We start from the raw sequence: 16,716 nt of genomic DNA, 5'->3' as shown, positions 1-16,716 counted from the left end.
CTTAGTAATTTTTGTTCAGTAAAATTTAAACACCTGCAAAAGCTCTAGGATGATGACTGCAATAACAATTTCCACTCTTGCAGTTCGTCTACTGCAAGAAAAAAGTCAATTTTTATAGGAGACTAAAGATCTTAAAGCAGTACAATTGCTGCAATTTTGTTAGTGTCACAAAGTACCCACCCCACCTTTTTCTTTAACAAAAATCTCTTTCTACATAATATTCAAAACAAATTAAAACATAAATAAAGAGAAGCACTCGCAATATGCCTTTTGAGAGAGAAAAAGAAATAGCTTTGAGCTGCATCAGTCCATTCTGTATATTATACTACTGGTACGTATCTATCAACAAAGTTGACAGGCACTAATGGGAATATGTACAACTTCAATCATTCTGCCCAAAGAATTTATAATACTTGTGTAACAAGGTATATTAATAACGAAAATATATGGCCTGTCATGTTAGCAGGTATGCATACTTCAAAAACAGGTCGGGCCTTTTCAGTTTCAAGTAGTGGTCCACACTAAGAATGACTGAGGAATGACGATAAAGTACATTTGATAAAGTGCTGAGGCTCCTAAATTTTACCTTGATTGAGAACAGAGGACCAACTTTTCACTCTCCATGATATGGCACTGCAGCTTTCTACCCAGCTTTACTGCAGGTGATGAACCCAGGAAAACCTGACACAGGCAACCAGGCTGAGAACACAGGAAAGTTCATAACGAAGAGACTTCTAGCAACGAGATGCCAACCAACATATGAAAATAGAAAACAACGTTCCTAACTCCTTCTTACTTGACCAAGCAAGCTAGCAAGGAAGTAGAAACTTCTCTTTCCAGCTACGTCTGCCGCATGGGGAAGCAGACAGCTGGAGCTCGCTAACTCGTCATAACCAGCACTACACCGAGAATACACCCACATGTTTTCAGTTACTCTAACAAGTACTTCAGTTATGTCAGGCAGAAACTGCTCAAATAAAGCCCATTTCCTTTTCTATGAAGGACAAAAACATGACCACGAACTTTTTTATTCCATCACATTCCAATACTCAACAATATCATATTTCACATATGTGAAAGCACGGAGTCCCTCAGTTTAAGAAGAAATAAAAAATATAAATGTTACATGTTCGTGGAAGCATTCAAAGATCTCTTATGTGGTGGAACATATGAAGGAAGCAGATTAAAAGAATATGGACTGAGTAGAAGACCGGAAAGAAAAAATAAATTATATATATATACACATATGTATGTGTGTGTATATATATGTGTATATATATGCGTGTGTATATACACACACATATATATGAGTGTGTGTGTGTACATATATATATATATATGCGCAGTGTCTCATCCATTCATTTTTGTCAGGTTTTTTGAGCCAATTGCTTCTTCAGAAAAGTGAAAAACTACCTGGCAATTAAAAGATTTCCAGTAGAGTAGTAAAAGCTTAATCTTTCTGCACTACAAAGTGCAGATATGTATAATTCGCTGGGAAAAACTGAATAGGTTAATACGTATCTCCCCTGGAAACAACTCAATATTCAGTAGCCATTCAGTACACTGGATTCATTATGCTTCTATATGAATACTTTCTAATAAAGGAACTTACTATTAGCATAAGCAGATACAATACATTTTCATTACTATAGAGCAAAATGCAATCAATCAGGAAAATTAATTCCTGTTGCAAATCTCATTTCTCCAAAATCCTTCTCTGAAAACTTACAGTTTAACTGTTTGTACAAGCAGATAAGGTTTTAGAACAAGAAAGCGCACGTGTCTAATAATGACGATGCTCACAAGCACAGGGCTAGCTTGTGATTTCACAACCTGAAAGGTCAGTATATTGTTATATCCTCTAAGGATCATGAACTAATTTTGAAAGGTTGACTGACTCCCAGTCTGATTGCTGCTTTGAGAAGGGAATTACACTAGACCTGGACCTGGTGCAACAAGTGCTCCCTAGAAAGTACATGACGAGGTCTGTCAGGAAAACAAAGTCAAAGGTTCACCTGTTCCCCACTCCTTCCATCCCAAATGCATGCTGACAGGCAAGATAAAGTTTGGGGGGTAAAAGCAAAAAAATAGAAAAACTAAACCCAGGCTGAATGTGCCATATCTTGTCAAGAGTTTTCCAGGTGGGCAAAAGGTGGAAAAATCTTCAAATGTCGGATCATTTAATGCATATATGCATGCAGGATAAGAGGTCAGGTCACACGAAAGCTGTGTAAAATCCCAGGTCAAGAACCAGGTGTCTGTGGCTGTATGACAGAGCGAGGGCTACACCAGGTTGCTGCCAAGTAATGGGCAAGTAGGAGGCACCAACCTGGCTTGGGTGCAGGGCAGAGCTCTGCCACAGCTCTTCTGCTCCAGGACCCACCACGTCAGGCACAGCCCAGAGCAAGGGACACGGCACAGGACACTGCTAAGCCACACATACCAAATATCAGTGCTGTGGCAGGTGATTTGGAAAAGGAGAACAGATTGACTGCAATCTGAAGAGCCATGTCTGCAGTAACTTTTAGCAGGTGAGGAATTATTTTTGGTTTATCCTCTTCCACACTAACAGTTTCTCAAGCTAAAATTAAGCTGTATTTCTTGGTTTAAAAGGGTATGCATAATCAATTCCATCTATTTTCATCTTTAAAAATAATATCTAAAGAAAAATACTCACATAAAATAAGGTGTCAGGGCTACTTTGTTAGGATTATGCACATTTTTTTTTGCTAAATACTCTTGCATTTATGAGCTAGCTATCAGCCAAGAGTGAAAATTTGAGCAACTAGTCCCTTGCTCCACACTGACCCAACAAACTAAATGAGAATGAAAATTCTAGTACTGACTTCATTTAGGGTTTAAAAAAACTTATTCTAAAAAACCAGATATCTACAAAAAGAAAAATTTCCACTCAGCAGAGCAATATTGCTTGTGTATTCTTCAAAGGTCATCTGCACAATATTGAACACAGCTGCGCTGAACACCCTAAGCATGAGTTACATGTGCTTAATAACCCCATTATACAGTAGTAAAAGGTTTGAGAAGTCTCATCAATGAGTACTCAATGACTACAGTAGTATGTAGAAATATACTAAATAAGAGAGAAACTTCAATACATCAAGGGGAAAATATCATCCCATTGAAAGAGACAAGTAGAAAAGGACATTTCTTCCCAATCTGAGCATTTGCTGCTCAGAGACATAATATTCAAGAACACCAGCCACTTAGGAGGTTGTGGGACGAGATACTAAACATTAATTTACCAAACAGGAAACCAAATATGGTAATTTGACCATGCTTAAGGCAAAACTGCAATGCATTTCTAAATTTCTCTGGCTGAAAATCAATGTCTTGTTTAAAATACACCAAAAGCTCAGATCTCTCTCTAGTTCCATACTATTGCATCTTATAAAACATTCAAAGATCGCTAAAAAATGTACTTGGATCCATTAAAAGGTGCACACCCAATGGAATCAATATTCCAAAGAAATTAACATAGGAAGGGGAAAAAAAAAAAAAAGAAAAAAAAAAGATCCACGTATCCATGCCCTGAATTCTTTGAACTGCAAATAAATCAGTCAATCTTCAGAAATACGTAATGAAGGGAAATGGAACAAAAATTGCCACTGCTTTTCAGAACGTGGATCTATTATAATTAGGTTAATTAACACCTCAAAGCAAAATCTTGTAATTAGCGTATTCTTTTTGTAATCAGGATTATTTTGTAGCCTTTTTAACTTTTGCGGATTGATGACATACAGCAAATTAAGTTAATGAAAAATAAGAAAGCGAAAAAGATTTTTACCTCACTCTCAAGAATGAAGCTAAGATGGATTACAGACTTTAATATCCAAACTGCTTCCGAAGTCATTAGAAGCATACATATTTAATCACATAGGCTGTGTATCTATTTTCTCTTTTTCCTGGCAAATCTGATCTATGACAGAAAACAAGCAATTCTGCTCCCGCTTCCTCCCTGATTCATAAAGTGAGAAGTCCCAGTATCGCAGTTTTTTGTTCTTCCAGTAATTCTTTTCCCAGTTTTATAACTCCTGCTAGACCTAAATCATGTCCTTCAGAAATACATCCAGTTTTTAATCACAGATTCTGGTAACACTGAGTTGCCCACCATTCTAGGAGACCTATGCCAGCTTGTATGTTATTTATAGTTTATCTATAGTTCATATTTACTTATCTTTTCAGTTTCCAGCCAGAGGATTTTGTCAGATTAAAAAAATCCTTCCCTACAAGAAAACTTTTTGCTCATACATAAATGTATACTGGTTAAGATCATAATACCTCTTAACTTACTACAGCCTACTCCTGTAAGTTCTTACTCCAAAATTCCTACTGAATATCAGTTTAATGTTGGGATGTTTTAGTTTCAGGGTGTGAATCCCATATTTGAATTTAGTTTAAATTAATTCTAGAATATTATTTACACTGTAAGTGCTACCAGAAATAGTCTTGAAATCTACACTGACAGTTAATTTAAGACAATTTCTTTTTATTGATAAGCCTGCATGTAAATTAAATACATCCAAAGTCTTTAGTCTGCCATTAAAAGCCAAAACTCAAATCATTCACATAATTCTTCTCTGATCTTCCTCCAGTTTATCAACATCTTTTTTGAGAATGGGGAATCCTTCCAATAATAATCTCATTAATGCTATGTTATAACAATATTACTGTCTCACTAAATTTACTTTATACCCACCAGCTGATCCACTTAAGGATCATATTATCTTTTGCTACTATGAGCTCATGTTCAGCTGGATATTATAACAGCTATTTTGAAGCTGCAGTTTAACAAACCATACCAACACCCTGCTCATACAGTACGTGACTGACATTGTTTATTTTTAATACATTTGATTCACATTTGGTGATATTAAAACCATTTTTTTCAAGTTAACCCCCTGTTAAAGCACTCAATTACAGTACAAATATATCCTAGACTTGGAACTATTACAGTTATATAAACTATTATATTAGCAGTTATATCTGCTGCAATAATTTTGAAGTCTTTTATTTTAACCACTGGAAAAAATGTGTCAAACACTTCTAGTAAGTATAAGTTTATGATAGCAAGAAGAATTTGCTTATCAGTCAAAATGAAAATCCATTACTTCTTTTGTAACAAGGCCATCGGCTGTTAACTATGCAATCATCTTTTAAAACATAAGCTGATATAGCTATCCTGCTTTAATTAGCATTTTTCACATAAAAGAAAAAGACTGTAATTTGCTAATACATTTGTTGACTGCGAGAATTTTTGGAAGTGACACGTAGCTCACAAGATATTAAGAAAAAATAAAACATATAACTGCTTTTCAAACAAACTGAAAAGAATCAATTACAAATGCAACCAAAGCCAATTCTCCCTCAAAACCTTTAGATGTTCCCCTTCTACAGCGATGACCCAGATTAAATCAACAGGATTGTTAAGAACCTGCTGAGCTGTATGTCTGAGGACAGAAAAAGGCTCATCTCTGCTTCACTGCATCTTGCTATGCATCTTCAAGGACACAAGTAGAAGAAAGATATTACAATAATTATTCATATTTGGTTCATCTTCTTGCTTAGAGTTTGGAAATCCCAGGCAAGAACACCATTTTCTGAAAACTCTTCCGTGAAACAGTTGCAAGAAAACCATATGCAAGAAAAGACTATGGTTTCAAAAGTTCCAAAACTGCAGGCTGTACTATTTCAGTATACAGGATGAAGACACTATCAGGGACTTTCCCAGGCTTCAGCTATGCAATTCCTTGCACTAATTCTTCCCCGATGAATGCCTTGCAGGAAAGACTCATCCAGCTCCTCCCTGCCCCGGCCTCTCCACTGCAATTCATTCATTCTTGCAATGGAGCCGCAATTGGAAATACCAGCAAAACTTCTCAACGTTTACTCTAGCTTGATATTCAGCTATCTGTCTTTTCTTGTTTATGTATTATATTTCTTTTCAGTCAAGACACTGTCCCCATTACGATTACACTCGAATCAGCTACAATGGGGGAAACTTTACACCAGTTCTCTCTCCTGAAGTTACAACTCTGGTTCTTTGCAAGGACAACTGGTATCCCTGCTAGCCAAGCGATGAGGTTTGTGGTTGGAGAATTATATTAATGTGCACACCGTCTACACAAAGCTGTGTTTCTACATGGTGTATGTCTTCTTGTCATTAGATACATATTTATTCCCTGTGCCTCTTGGTTTGGCTTTGATGAGATGTCAGAAGCCTGGACCCAAAAAGAGAGTCTAACTTCAAGAATACAGATGGATCTCAATTTGTGAGGAGAGATCAGCTCTGTAAGTGGGAAAGAGCACTTCTGCTCATATAATAGTCAAGGCCATGACACAACCTAGACAGCTGCATCAAGTCTGATAGTTTATTTATTCACTGTATTTACAAAGACGTCCAGCAAATTCCGTCTCAGAACTCACTTATTGCACTTGGATATATTCATGTCATACACAGAAAACCTGCTTCATAAGGTTAGACTGCTTGTGAGAGTGAAGAGTCAAAGCAGTAAATGCTTTTTTCAAGTTAAACTGTGATGAAAATGGTTTTGTCCGTAACCCTGAACCACTAATAATTTGCTAATGATGAACAAGATCGAAGAGTTTCTCAATGGATGGAAAGTCCAGCATTTAAGAATACAAAGAGTTACTCAGTAGAGTAGGTCCATTTTAGCCATACGCTTTTTCAGTCACCATTTACTGCACACCTACGACGCTCCCAGCATAACTTGCATTTCCAGCTGTGATACACCAATAACAAATTTTCTCACCATGTCTCCATATTGGCTTGTGTGGCAGAAGAGAAGAAAAAAGTAGCCATCATGTTTCATTGCTCTGAGTTTAAGCATCATTATTCCATAAAAACAGAACATGGGAGTAATGGATGGGAGCTAAAGCCCTCTGAGTCTTCATTCTCCCCCCAGCAAATGCTAACCTGCATATACCTAAGCTCAGAAGTACAAACACATACATAAACACCTTCAAACACTGAATCTAATCACTGGAAGGCATAGACTGACAAGGTCCAGATCTTACAGGAAACTACATCTATAAATAGCATAGAGTTTTCCAGCAAGGGAGAATACAAATAGAAAAGATCAAATTTAGTTAAAGGTTCTTTTAGCCAGCACAAAAAGTCTCCATACTGAGAAGATTCCAACTAGGGTTTACAGAGAGGCACAGATGTAACTGAATCCAATGGCAAAGAAGTAACAGTGATGGCCAGAATGCAGCAGATGTTACTTGCAGAATAGAATCTAATAGATGAAAAAAACACCCTAAAGTAAATGGGCACCTGCTAGTTTTTAGTTCAGAAATTATTTTAAGCAATACGCAGCGTAATGTTGGAGAAAGTAAGGTGGATTCTGTTCCCATTCAACAAAATAAGTTCATAAATAAATAATGTTTAAAGTTCAGCTTCAATTAGAAAATAAAAATTCCAAATTAATTTTTTGATAGGTTTTGGCTTTGAGTCCCTGACATGAATGGCCATCACCTAATCAGCCCGTGCCAGAGCATACCGACGTGCAGTCCGTCCTCCTGCGCTCCCAGAAATGCCACAGATCTGGGAGCGTGCCGATACAAACAGAGCTTACACAGAACCTAACTTCACAACTGGGAAAATAGTCCCATTCAAGTAAAAAAAATAAAATAATACTGACCTTATTGCACAGCTGAATTGAGCTCAAATGATCAAAAAATAAGCCTTTATAATTAATTTTCCTTTAGGTCTCTCTTGAAGATGATTTCAGCTGAATCCAGCTATCAAATAGAGAAATAGCTCAAAAATTCTGCACAATTACTAACACAAGTGGAACAAGTGTATCAGGCAGAGAGTGCTCCGTTACCAGTTACTCAACTTTTCTCAAAATTGTTTGAAACATGTGTACATATTCACAAACCCTCCAAAAGGAAACCCGTCGGTGTTCGTGCGTAGGTGTGGTTCAGATGCAGCTCCTTGACAATAGCAATCAATACCATATTTCCCGTGGAAAACACCAGATTTAGCGTTCAAATGCAATAAAAGCAAGGTTCACTGAATATAAATAATATCTGATTAACTGGAATGGTTGGGAATATATTTATGTTCCTCATAGCAGCACAGAAATCAGTCCATTTTCCAAATACACTGCACAAAGGATTAGACTAGGCACAAGTTCTTTGAGAAGAAAACATGAAGTATAACAACAGCCGTAATTATTATGATTTTCTAAATAAGTTGCACTAATTAAAACTATTTGGAATTTTATCTAGTGACTTGTTTATTTTATAGATATATCGTATAGATATATACTGAGTGATAAAATATATTAAAAAATGCATAATAATTAGTCAATGATTTTTGTCTGCCTTACAACATACTATTGTTTCATTCTAAGCTACTATAACAAGCATCTTAAATTTACTGGGAAAAAAAGCCAAAACATGCAGTGCAAGTCAGAATTGTCTCTTCACAGCAACTCCAGCAGGACAAAAATGTGTCATACTGAAGGAAAACACAGGCATGAAAAATCTGCAACAGGAACACTCACTATTATTTGTGTTATTGTTACAATTCTGAAATAACACATAATAGTCCAAAAATTTAAAGATCCTAAAAAGCCCAACTGCTGCATGGCTCAGGTAATAAAGGCACACTGGTAAAACAGCCTCACAGCTATTTAAAATACCTAGGAAAAACTACAGAAAAGAACCACAGGGTGACAGCAGAAATCTGAAATCTCATCAAAAGAGCAAATCTTATCTTCAAAAATTACACACAGCTCCTTCATCTTTTCATCCATATGCTCACACATGAGTATTTGGGGTGTTTTTCCAAAAAACAATTGCATTAGTGTTGCTGGTTTATGCTTGGTTTTTTGTTTTGCTTTGTTTTGGTTTTTTTTTTTTCCTCTCCTTAACATACATAACTTCTATTCATATTTGTATTTAATTATTACGCAAAGCCACCAGAAACCAAAAAAAAAAAAAAAAAAATCCCCTGAGTCCATATGGGCAACCTCCACAAGCACTATTTTCCAGCTACATATAAAACATCAGGTAAGGGCAGTTAAGCCCTTCCTAAAAATGTAATTCTTTTTTCTTATGAAAACCATGCATAGTCTGACAAATAGAATTGTAATTCATTTTGGTTACTATGCATGAAGGTGAGAATAAGAAGCAGTATCCCTTGAGAATATATTTTAGTTATACATTTCCTTATTAAAATTTCATAGAATTAAAAATTATAGGAGTTATAATAAAAAAGATTAACTGTTAAACTCTCAGAAAACAAAACTAGCAATAAATAAAATTACCTTCTACTTTTAGCTAATTGTGACATTGAAGCCAGAGCAAAGAAACATATTTAAATTATTAAATTCAATATTGTTGAGAACAGAAATTCTAATAAATTTTTCAATCACACATTTCTTACAAAATCTCAATTATAGTAATGTGATAAAAGACATGTGGCAGGGCATATCTGTTACTCTTTAAACATGACAACAAGCACTGGGAAAATGGGTACCCCAGCAAGCTCCAATACTCTTACATCTCTGACAGCCAGGGAAAGTTTTAATTAGTTTGCTAGTTCAGGGCTTCCTAGAATAAATGCAATTCTGTCATTTCTAATGCGTTCTCATGATCAGTTAATGGATTTTTTTTTTTTTTTTTTGCCTCCAGCTCAGACAACCTTCCTATCTTATAAATTCTTCTAAATCAATTCATAGGTTATCCATATTTTCTCATCTGGAACACTAATGAACTTGTCTAAAATACAGTTTTAATGCACTATTCTCCTGGCACACTGAGGTGTTCTTTTTCAAATCCACATCACATTTCTTTATTACTCCCAATATTTCAGTAGAAGTCAGTAGATGCGCCACCATTTGAAAATCTGTCACTCATGTGCCTATAAATACACTGAGTTCAGAGCCTAAATCCCACACACACACACAGAGACACAAAAGGCTTGATCAGCATTTTTGGAGCCCAAAGTCTTGTGTACAACTGTTTCTGGTTTTTCAAGCATTCTCCAAAACCATACACAGCTTGGAGAACAAAAGGATGCTCTAAATATTCAAGTGTGAATGCCAAAATAAGACATGGATTGGTCTTGGTAGTGCTAAAAACCACAGAATCAGACAAATTTTGGCTGCATGGGACTTGAGGATGTCATCTACTCCAAACTCCTGGTCAAAGTAGGGCTGCCTTCAAAGTCAGGTCAGGTTGCTGAGGAACTTGTGCAGCACAGTTCTGTTACATTTTGCGGACATTAAAACTCTCTCTTCTATCCCATGATCTGTTTTTAATGACTTATGGAAGGACTTCACATCTCGACGATTTCTGTGTTAAGAAGTTCTTTTGAATCTACAGTGGACATCAGAGTTCAAACTGGACAGGGATTAAATATTTATGTACTTATTTACTTGCCAAGATAAACTTTCAAATTAGATGTTCTCTTTAGGAAGGAAAGCGCTTTGAAACTTTTTAAGGAGATCCAAATCTGTGCATGTGGAACGTGCACACAGTATCTTGTGGAGGTTGTCACTGCATAGGCAGATTGCAATCTAAGCCCAAACAGAGGTAACCGAGATACTATTCTTGACTTGACCAGACTGTATATGCAATTTCAAGCAGAAAAAAGAAAAGCCTTTAAACTGGGATGATCGTTAACTTATCTGAGAAAAACAGAAAGAGCAGCTGAATAGCTTAAGCTAAAAATGCAACAGATAAACACAATCTGAAGGTAGCACATTTCTCATCACTTGAAGCTTTGTGATAGTGTTTGTGTGGCTCACAAAAACTTGCTTTAATCAAACATAGTTTATTGGATTCAAAGTAGAAGAAAATAAGTAAAACTACTTATTTCTCTAATACAAGAAATTAAATTACATGTTCAAAAATGGTTATTTGTATGTCCATACTATCTAGAAACCTATGAAATGAAGAAATCAGAATGGAAATATTCATAAATGTTGAATAAAGCAATAGCTCAACATTTCTCTATCCCCTCTGGACTGCACTTTTTTTCTTTAGTCTTCTTGAAAGACTGCTAAAGTAGAAATACATTGTTGCTCATCAAAATACAAAGGTAAGTATGATCTTGGACACCTTAGTTTCCACCACTGAAGAAATTCATGTCCTGTAGTTCAGCCTGTAATTTCTTTATTTACATTTGTTGAGGCTGCTATCAAACTTTTGATTTAGCTAGATATAAATATATATATAAAATAGAAATATAGGAATATATAGGTATAAATATATAGATATACAGATATAGATATATAGTTAAGCAACTTGAGAAACTACAGTGGTACTTTCACTTCTTGGACGAAGTATTCTCTTTTCTGGGCAGGGTGTTGGAAAATAAAGTGAAAGGAAACCAGGAAATTCACTCACAGAAGACTCAATAATTTGCTCTTTTCACAACAGATCATGGTTCACAGCGGCTTCACTTCCTATGCCGACACCAGGATCAGAATAACAGAGAGCTCATAACCTACTTTTCAGTTGGTATCACAATGAATTTGGGATTTTAGTCTGCCTTCCATATCAGCTACAAAATTATCAAGGTTTACAATAAAGTTAAATACCATGTTATCAACAGCTATGTGAAATGAAACATATCTCTTTGCCTTTGAGTCTGCAAAGTTGCGTACATTGTTATAGACTTTCACGTCCAGAACAATTTGTAGAAAGACAGTGTACTTTTTTTCAAAAATAAAGAATAGGTATAATTTTCTTTGGAAAGTGACTCACTTTAAAAAGCATAGGAACCATACAGAGACATCATTTCGGGGGAATTAAAGAAGTAGCGATTTATATTTTACCTCTGTTTTATTCTGAAAACAAAAGCATCAGGTCTGGTCTCACATTCAAAAGAAGGCCTACATTTCTATTCAGCAGACCGATCTCAAGACCCACAATGTCTATGAGAAAATTGTTAGTAACAGGTGGATGGACAGATGGGGTTAGCTGGCATTCATTTTTAATATAAGGAGCATTCCTAGAAGAAAAATGACTTGTGTGTGTATTTTAAATAATGGAGCTACCCATCCTGAAGCTTACTAGAATAAAATTATGTAACCAGCTTCCCATTATTAATGGCAACTCGGGAACAGAAAGGCACCAGGCCACGGACTCAGCCAACTGTGCTGACGGTGACAGAAGTTTGATGTCTACTGCCATATTTCACTGGGCCGCACAGCTCCTGCCCCTGTGCGTGCACTCGCAGGACATGTAAATTTGTACAGACACAGGAAACGTGATATGCATAGACATACAAAGATTTTCCCTGTCAATAAAAAAACTGGTCTACCTGATTAAAAGCTGAACACCGCTAATATGTACATTATACACGTTATGTAGCACCACTTTCATCTTGCTCTTTTTAGACCATTGGACAAATGTTTTAGCTTCTATTAGCAAATTTTAGTCAGTTGAAAGATAACTGGTTGAGCACACACTCCTAACTGATCGCACCATGAAATGAAACAGGTTTTAATAGTTTCTTTAATTTGGTTGGTTGGTTTTGGGTTTTTTTAATGTGAACCTGTCTTCCGTGGCATAGGAACAAACCAAGAGTATGGACCTAGTCAGATCCCTGTCTTAAACTGACATTTCATAAATTTCTAAACTGTTTTTAAAAGACAAACATATGTAAATAGTTGTTGCTACTGTATTCCTGCTCATACTTTGAGGCTATAAATTATTTAGAACAAGAACTTCTAAACATGTTTGAACAGAGCTTTCCACTAGAGATCACAGACGAAAACTGTTCAAGTTTTTATTGTCAAAGATTATTAAGATAATTACATAAAATGAGTAAATATAGCATCAAGCTAAAGGAAGAAGCGAAACGAATTCAAGATACTTGCCTGGGTAACAAGTGGCTCCAATAGCCTCTCTACTGTGAGAGTCCTGATTTCCAAACTTTTGGGATCCCATTTCAAAATGATAGGTGACGTTGCAGAAGTCATACTCCCTAGAACAGACAAAATTACACAACATCCATGAAAATTATTATTGTAATATACAAATACTGCATATAATTTATTTAGAGAATAGCATATATGCTATTCCCGTTCACATATAAAATACTTATTCATAATCTTGCTAGTGTTCCTCTACTCCCGAGAACTCCCAGGTGCACCTCTGCCACATCCACTGAGCGCTTAAACATTTATATTCAGAAATTTTTTCTCTCCTATACCCCTTAAGAATAAATACCCTATCCTGCTGCATACATGTTGTATTGGGTGTACGTGGCAAGGTTTTGGTAGTGGGGGGGGCTGCAAGGTGGGCTCTGTGAGAAGAGGCCAAGGGCTGCCCCATGCTAGACACAGCATGGACCCACCACAGGACATAGCTGAGCCCCTCAGCGATGCTGGTGACACCTCTGGGAAAACACATTTAAGAAAGGACAAAACACTGCCTGGCAGTGTGAGAAGTGATGTAAAGAAAGTGTGAGAAACAATCCCACAAATCCCAAGGTCAGAGAAGGAGAAGAGGGAGGAGGTGCTCCAGGCACTGGAGCAGAGATTCCCATGCAGCCCATGGAGCAGACCATGGTGAAGCAGCTATTTCCCTGCAGCCCACAGAGGATCACATCAGAGCAGATATAACTGCAGGCCATGGAGGACCCAACACCACAGCATATGGATATGTCCTGAAGGAACTGCATCCCATGGAGAGTGCATGCAGGAGCAGGTTTATCCTGAAGGACTGCAGCCCACAGAGAGGACCCACACTGGAGCAGGGGAAAAGTGTGAGGAAGGAGTGGCAGAGACGAAGCCTTATGAACCGACTGCAACCCCCATTCCCCATCCCCGCTGTGCCGCTCGGGGCAGGAGAGGCAAGCAAGTAGAAGAGTCAGGAGTGAAGGAGTGAAGTTGAGACTGGGAAAAAAGTGAGGGTGGGGGAGGGTAGGTCAGACTTTCTCTTTTTTTTCTCACGATCCAACTCTATTTTAATTAGCAATAAATTAAATTAATTTTCCCTGGGTCAAGTCTGTTTTGCCCATGATGGTAATTGGTAAGTGATCGCCCTGTCTTTATCTCTACCTACGAGGTTTTCATCCTATTTTCTCCCTTGTCCTGTTGAGGATGCGGAGTAAGAGAGTGGCTTGGTGGGCACTTGGCAGTCAGCCAAGGTCAATCCACCAACACATGGAATACAACTTCAACAAGCCTGTTCAGCTGTTGGAGTAAAGCTTCCCCACAGTACTCAGGATTTCTTAATTTTTCCAAAAATGGAAGTACTCATTTAAAAACAAAAAGGACTCTCCAGACCATCTTAGGCTTAAACGCTTAAACAAGGCCTAAAACAAAGGCAACAGCAAGTTGCTGTCATTTTATTTGCCATTTCAGGTTTTCATGAAATTTTCAAGACAGTTCACTTTATTTTTGAAATTCCAAATACAGAAAAATCCATCTGTCAGTTTGTAAGAGACATACAAAGCACCTCCTAGAGCTGGAAAGTGATATAAGTATTTGGTGAAAAGCAATGTTGGTTTTAAATAATTCTGGTTTAAATATTTCCCTTTATTTTCAAAATTAAAATAAAAAATTAAAAGTCCCATATACCTAGAACACCATGAGAACTCTAGCAGGGAAAGACAAACCGATAATATCATATTGTACATGGCGTAAGTGAGATCCAAATCAAGCCCTCTCTATATAATATCCCAAACGTTTAAAATTGTTTTTCCAGAAAAAGATGTTTAACTGACAACCTAATTTCAGTAATACATAAAAAAACCCCACAACAAAAAAAAAAAAACAATTCAGTGAACAAAATCAAAAGAAGTTCAGCTATTGCTCTTTGAATAACAACCCACTTTATAAAGCTTAATTCAATAAGGTACGTATTCACTACTCTAGCGACATTATCTAGTATATACAAAAATAAGTTCTACTGCTTTATTCAGGAGAATGTCTTGACTAATTACTATCACTCAAAATTAACAGGCTAGTAAGTCTCTCCAAAATTCATTCACAGTCTGCAAAAGATTTGCACTATGTTACTAGCAGACAACTTAACATACTTGTTCAAAAAGAGAGGCGTATCAGAACTCCCTAATCAATGTATTTATAAATGACATATAAAAACAGCCCTCAGCCTCCTCTCATTTGCAAACATTTGGTAGCAGAATTATCTGATAATATCTAGTGTGTGGTAAAGTGCTATTATTCAGTTTCCACTCTTCTGCAAAAAAATCATTAGACTTCATGTTTTACAATGCTGAAAACACCCATATATGTGATTAAAGAAAACCATGAGACAGTTTCTAAGTTGCTGTAAACAGAGTTACTGTGGGAGCTATTCTCATTTTTCTAACAGACAATGTTTAACTGTCTTTCAAAATCTGTTTCTTTTTTATATAAAGATGGCTGCTACTCCAGTTGGCCTCTGTATTCAAAAAGTAAGTTTTAAGTAGATAATTATTCTAGTCAATAATTTATGAGTTATGTTACTTTTAAATGTGTCAAATACAGTTTCTTTTTAATAGGCATGCTTTTTCTCACTAACTGTTAACATGGGTACTCAAACATACACCTCTCATTATACAAAAATATACTCAAAGCTGTAACATAGTCCAAAGCTGTAACATAGTCCAAAGCCTACAAAAGCCAACTAATTTCAGCAGATGGCAATCACACAGATGACACAAAAGATAACCTGGATGATCAGTTGTTTCAATCAGAATATTGCCTCAGTTTCAACCTTTACTAAGAAATAGAAAAACTATCCTTCAAAATTCAATATGAAAGGGTGAGCAATGCTTTCAACTATAAAAAGGATACGTACAAGAAAAAGCCTCAATAAAAACCTAAGAAATTTTTTCATTTGCGGTAAAGTCTACCCCACAAAAGCAAATGAGTAAAATTAAAAAGTCAAATGAGTGCATTTTCCTCAACGTTCTCCAGCTGCTGTCACAACAGCAATTTTAAATGACAAAAGACTTTTAAAAGACTAAAAAGAAGCTACCTGCCCAAGTGTATGTATACAAAAAGACGGAATATTTCTTCCTTGCCATTTCTGCAACAGTCTTCCTAGACTGAACAGATAAGCGGGAACTGCTGGGCTGGATAAAGGAAAGGATGTTAACCGTATCTTATGACTATTTGACCAAATATTCCCCAAACAATTAGCTTTAAGTAATACTTCACTGAAAACATAAGTTGCTTCATAGCTTATACATGGCTTGTGGTTGTGCAGTACCTGTGAGGAAGACAACCTGTGCGAGCAGAGGATAATGGCATTCCAGAACATTTTTCATATAAACATAAAAGGGTATTATGATAGAAGAAAAAAGTTGTAGCCATAAGTAGAAGAGATCTCCTTTCCTATTACCTCCTAGACTAGACTGATATCCGCTATTTTCTTAAGTAGCTTAATTTTTTTACTTTCCCCCGGAGTTTCCAGCTTACTGTCGTTTTTTAAATACTCAGTAACATACTCGGACAACAATCCATTCTTTCTTCAAAATGTGGAATTAGGTTTCTTGTCTAAGTTCCAACCTCTGTAATTTAGAAACATGTACTGGTTGTTCTCTGGGGTAAATCTCATTGAATTATAATCCACATGCTGTTTTTATGATCGCAGAGTTAAGAAAACATTTTTAGCAGAAAGTTTCAGTGACACTTATTCTCTGCTGTTCACATATATTATCAACTGGCAACGTGATTATTAAGTTAGAATTTGACATTT

At 36.4% G+C, this 16,716-nt stretch overlaps 1 protein-coding gene across 3 annotated transcripts in view; it reads right to left on the bottom strand.

The window, feature by feature from the left end:
* Nucleotides 1-16,716, bottom strand: part of CTNNA2 (catenin alpha 2) — a 510,643-nt gene that overhangs the window by 442,086 nt on the left and 51,841 nt on the right. For all 3 annotated transcript variants that reach the window (XM_087736026.1, XM_087736022.1, XM_087736023.1), the window contains exon 2: nt 12,882-12,988. In XM_087736026.1, coding sequence (XP_087592152.1) covers nt 12,882-12,983 — 102 coding nt within the window. In that variant the 5' untranslated portion in view covers nt 12,984-12,988. The remainder of the gene's footprint in view (nt 1-12,881; nt 12,989-16,716) is intronic.

This window comes from Nipponia nippon, unplaced genomic scaffold (genome assembly GCF_047370975.1).
Source record: "Nipponia nippon isolate SJK-2023a ecotype South Korea unplaced genomic scaffold, ASM4737097v1 scaffold_6, whole genome shotgun sequence".
Lineage (NCBI taxonomy): Eukaryota > Metazoa > Chordata > Aves > Pelecaniformes > Threskiornithidae > Nipponia > Nipponia nippon.
Note: the sequence above shows the minus strand (reverse complement) of the source record. Positions and strands in the feature narration are given on the sequence as shown.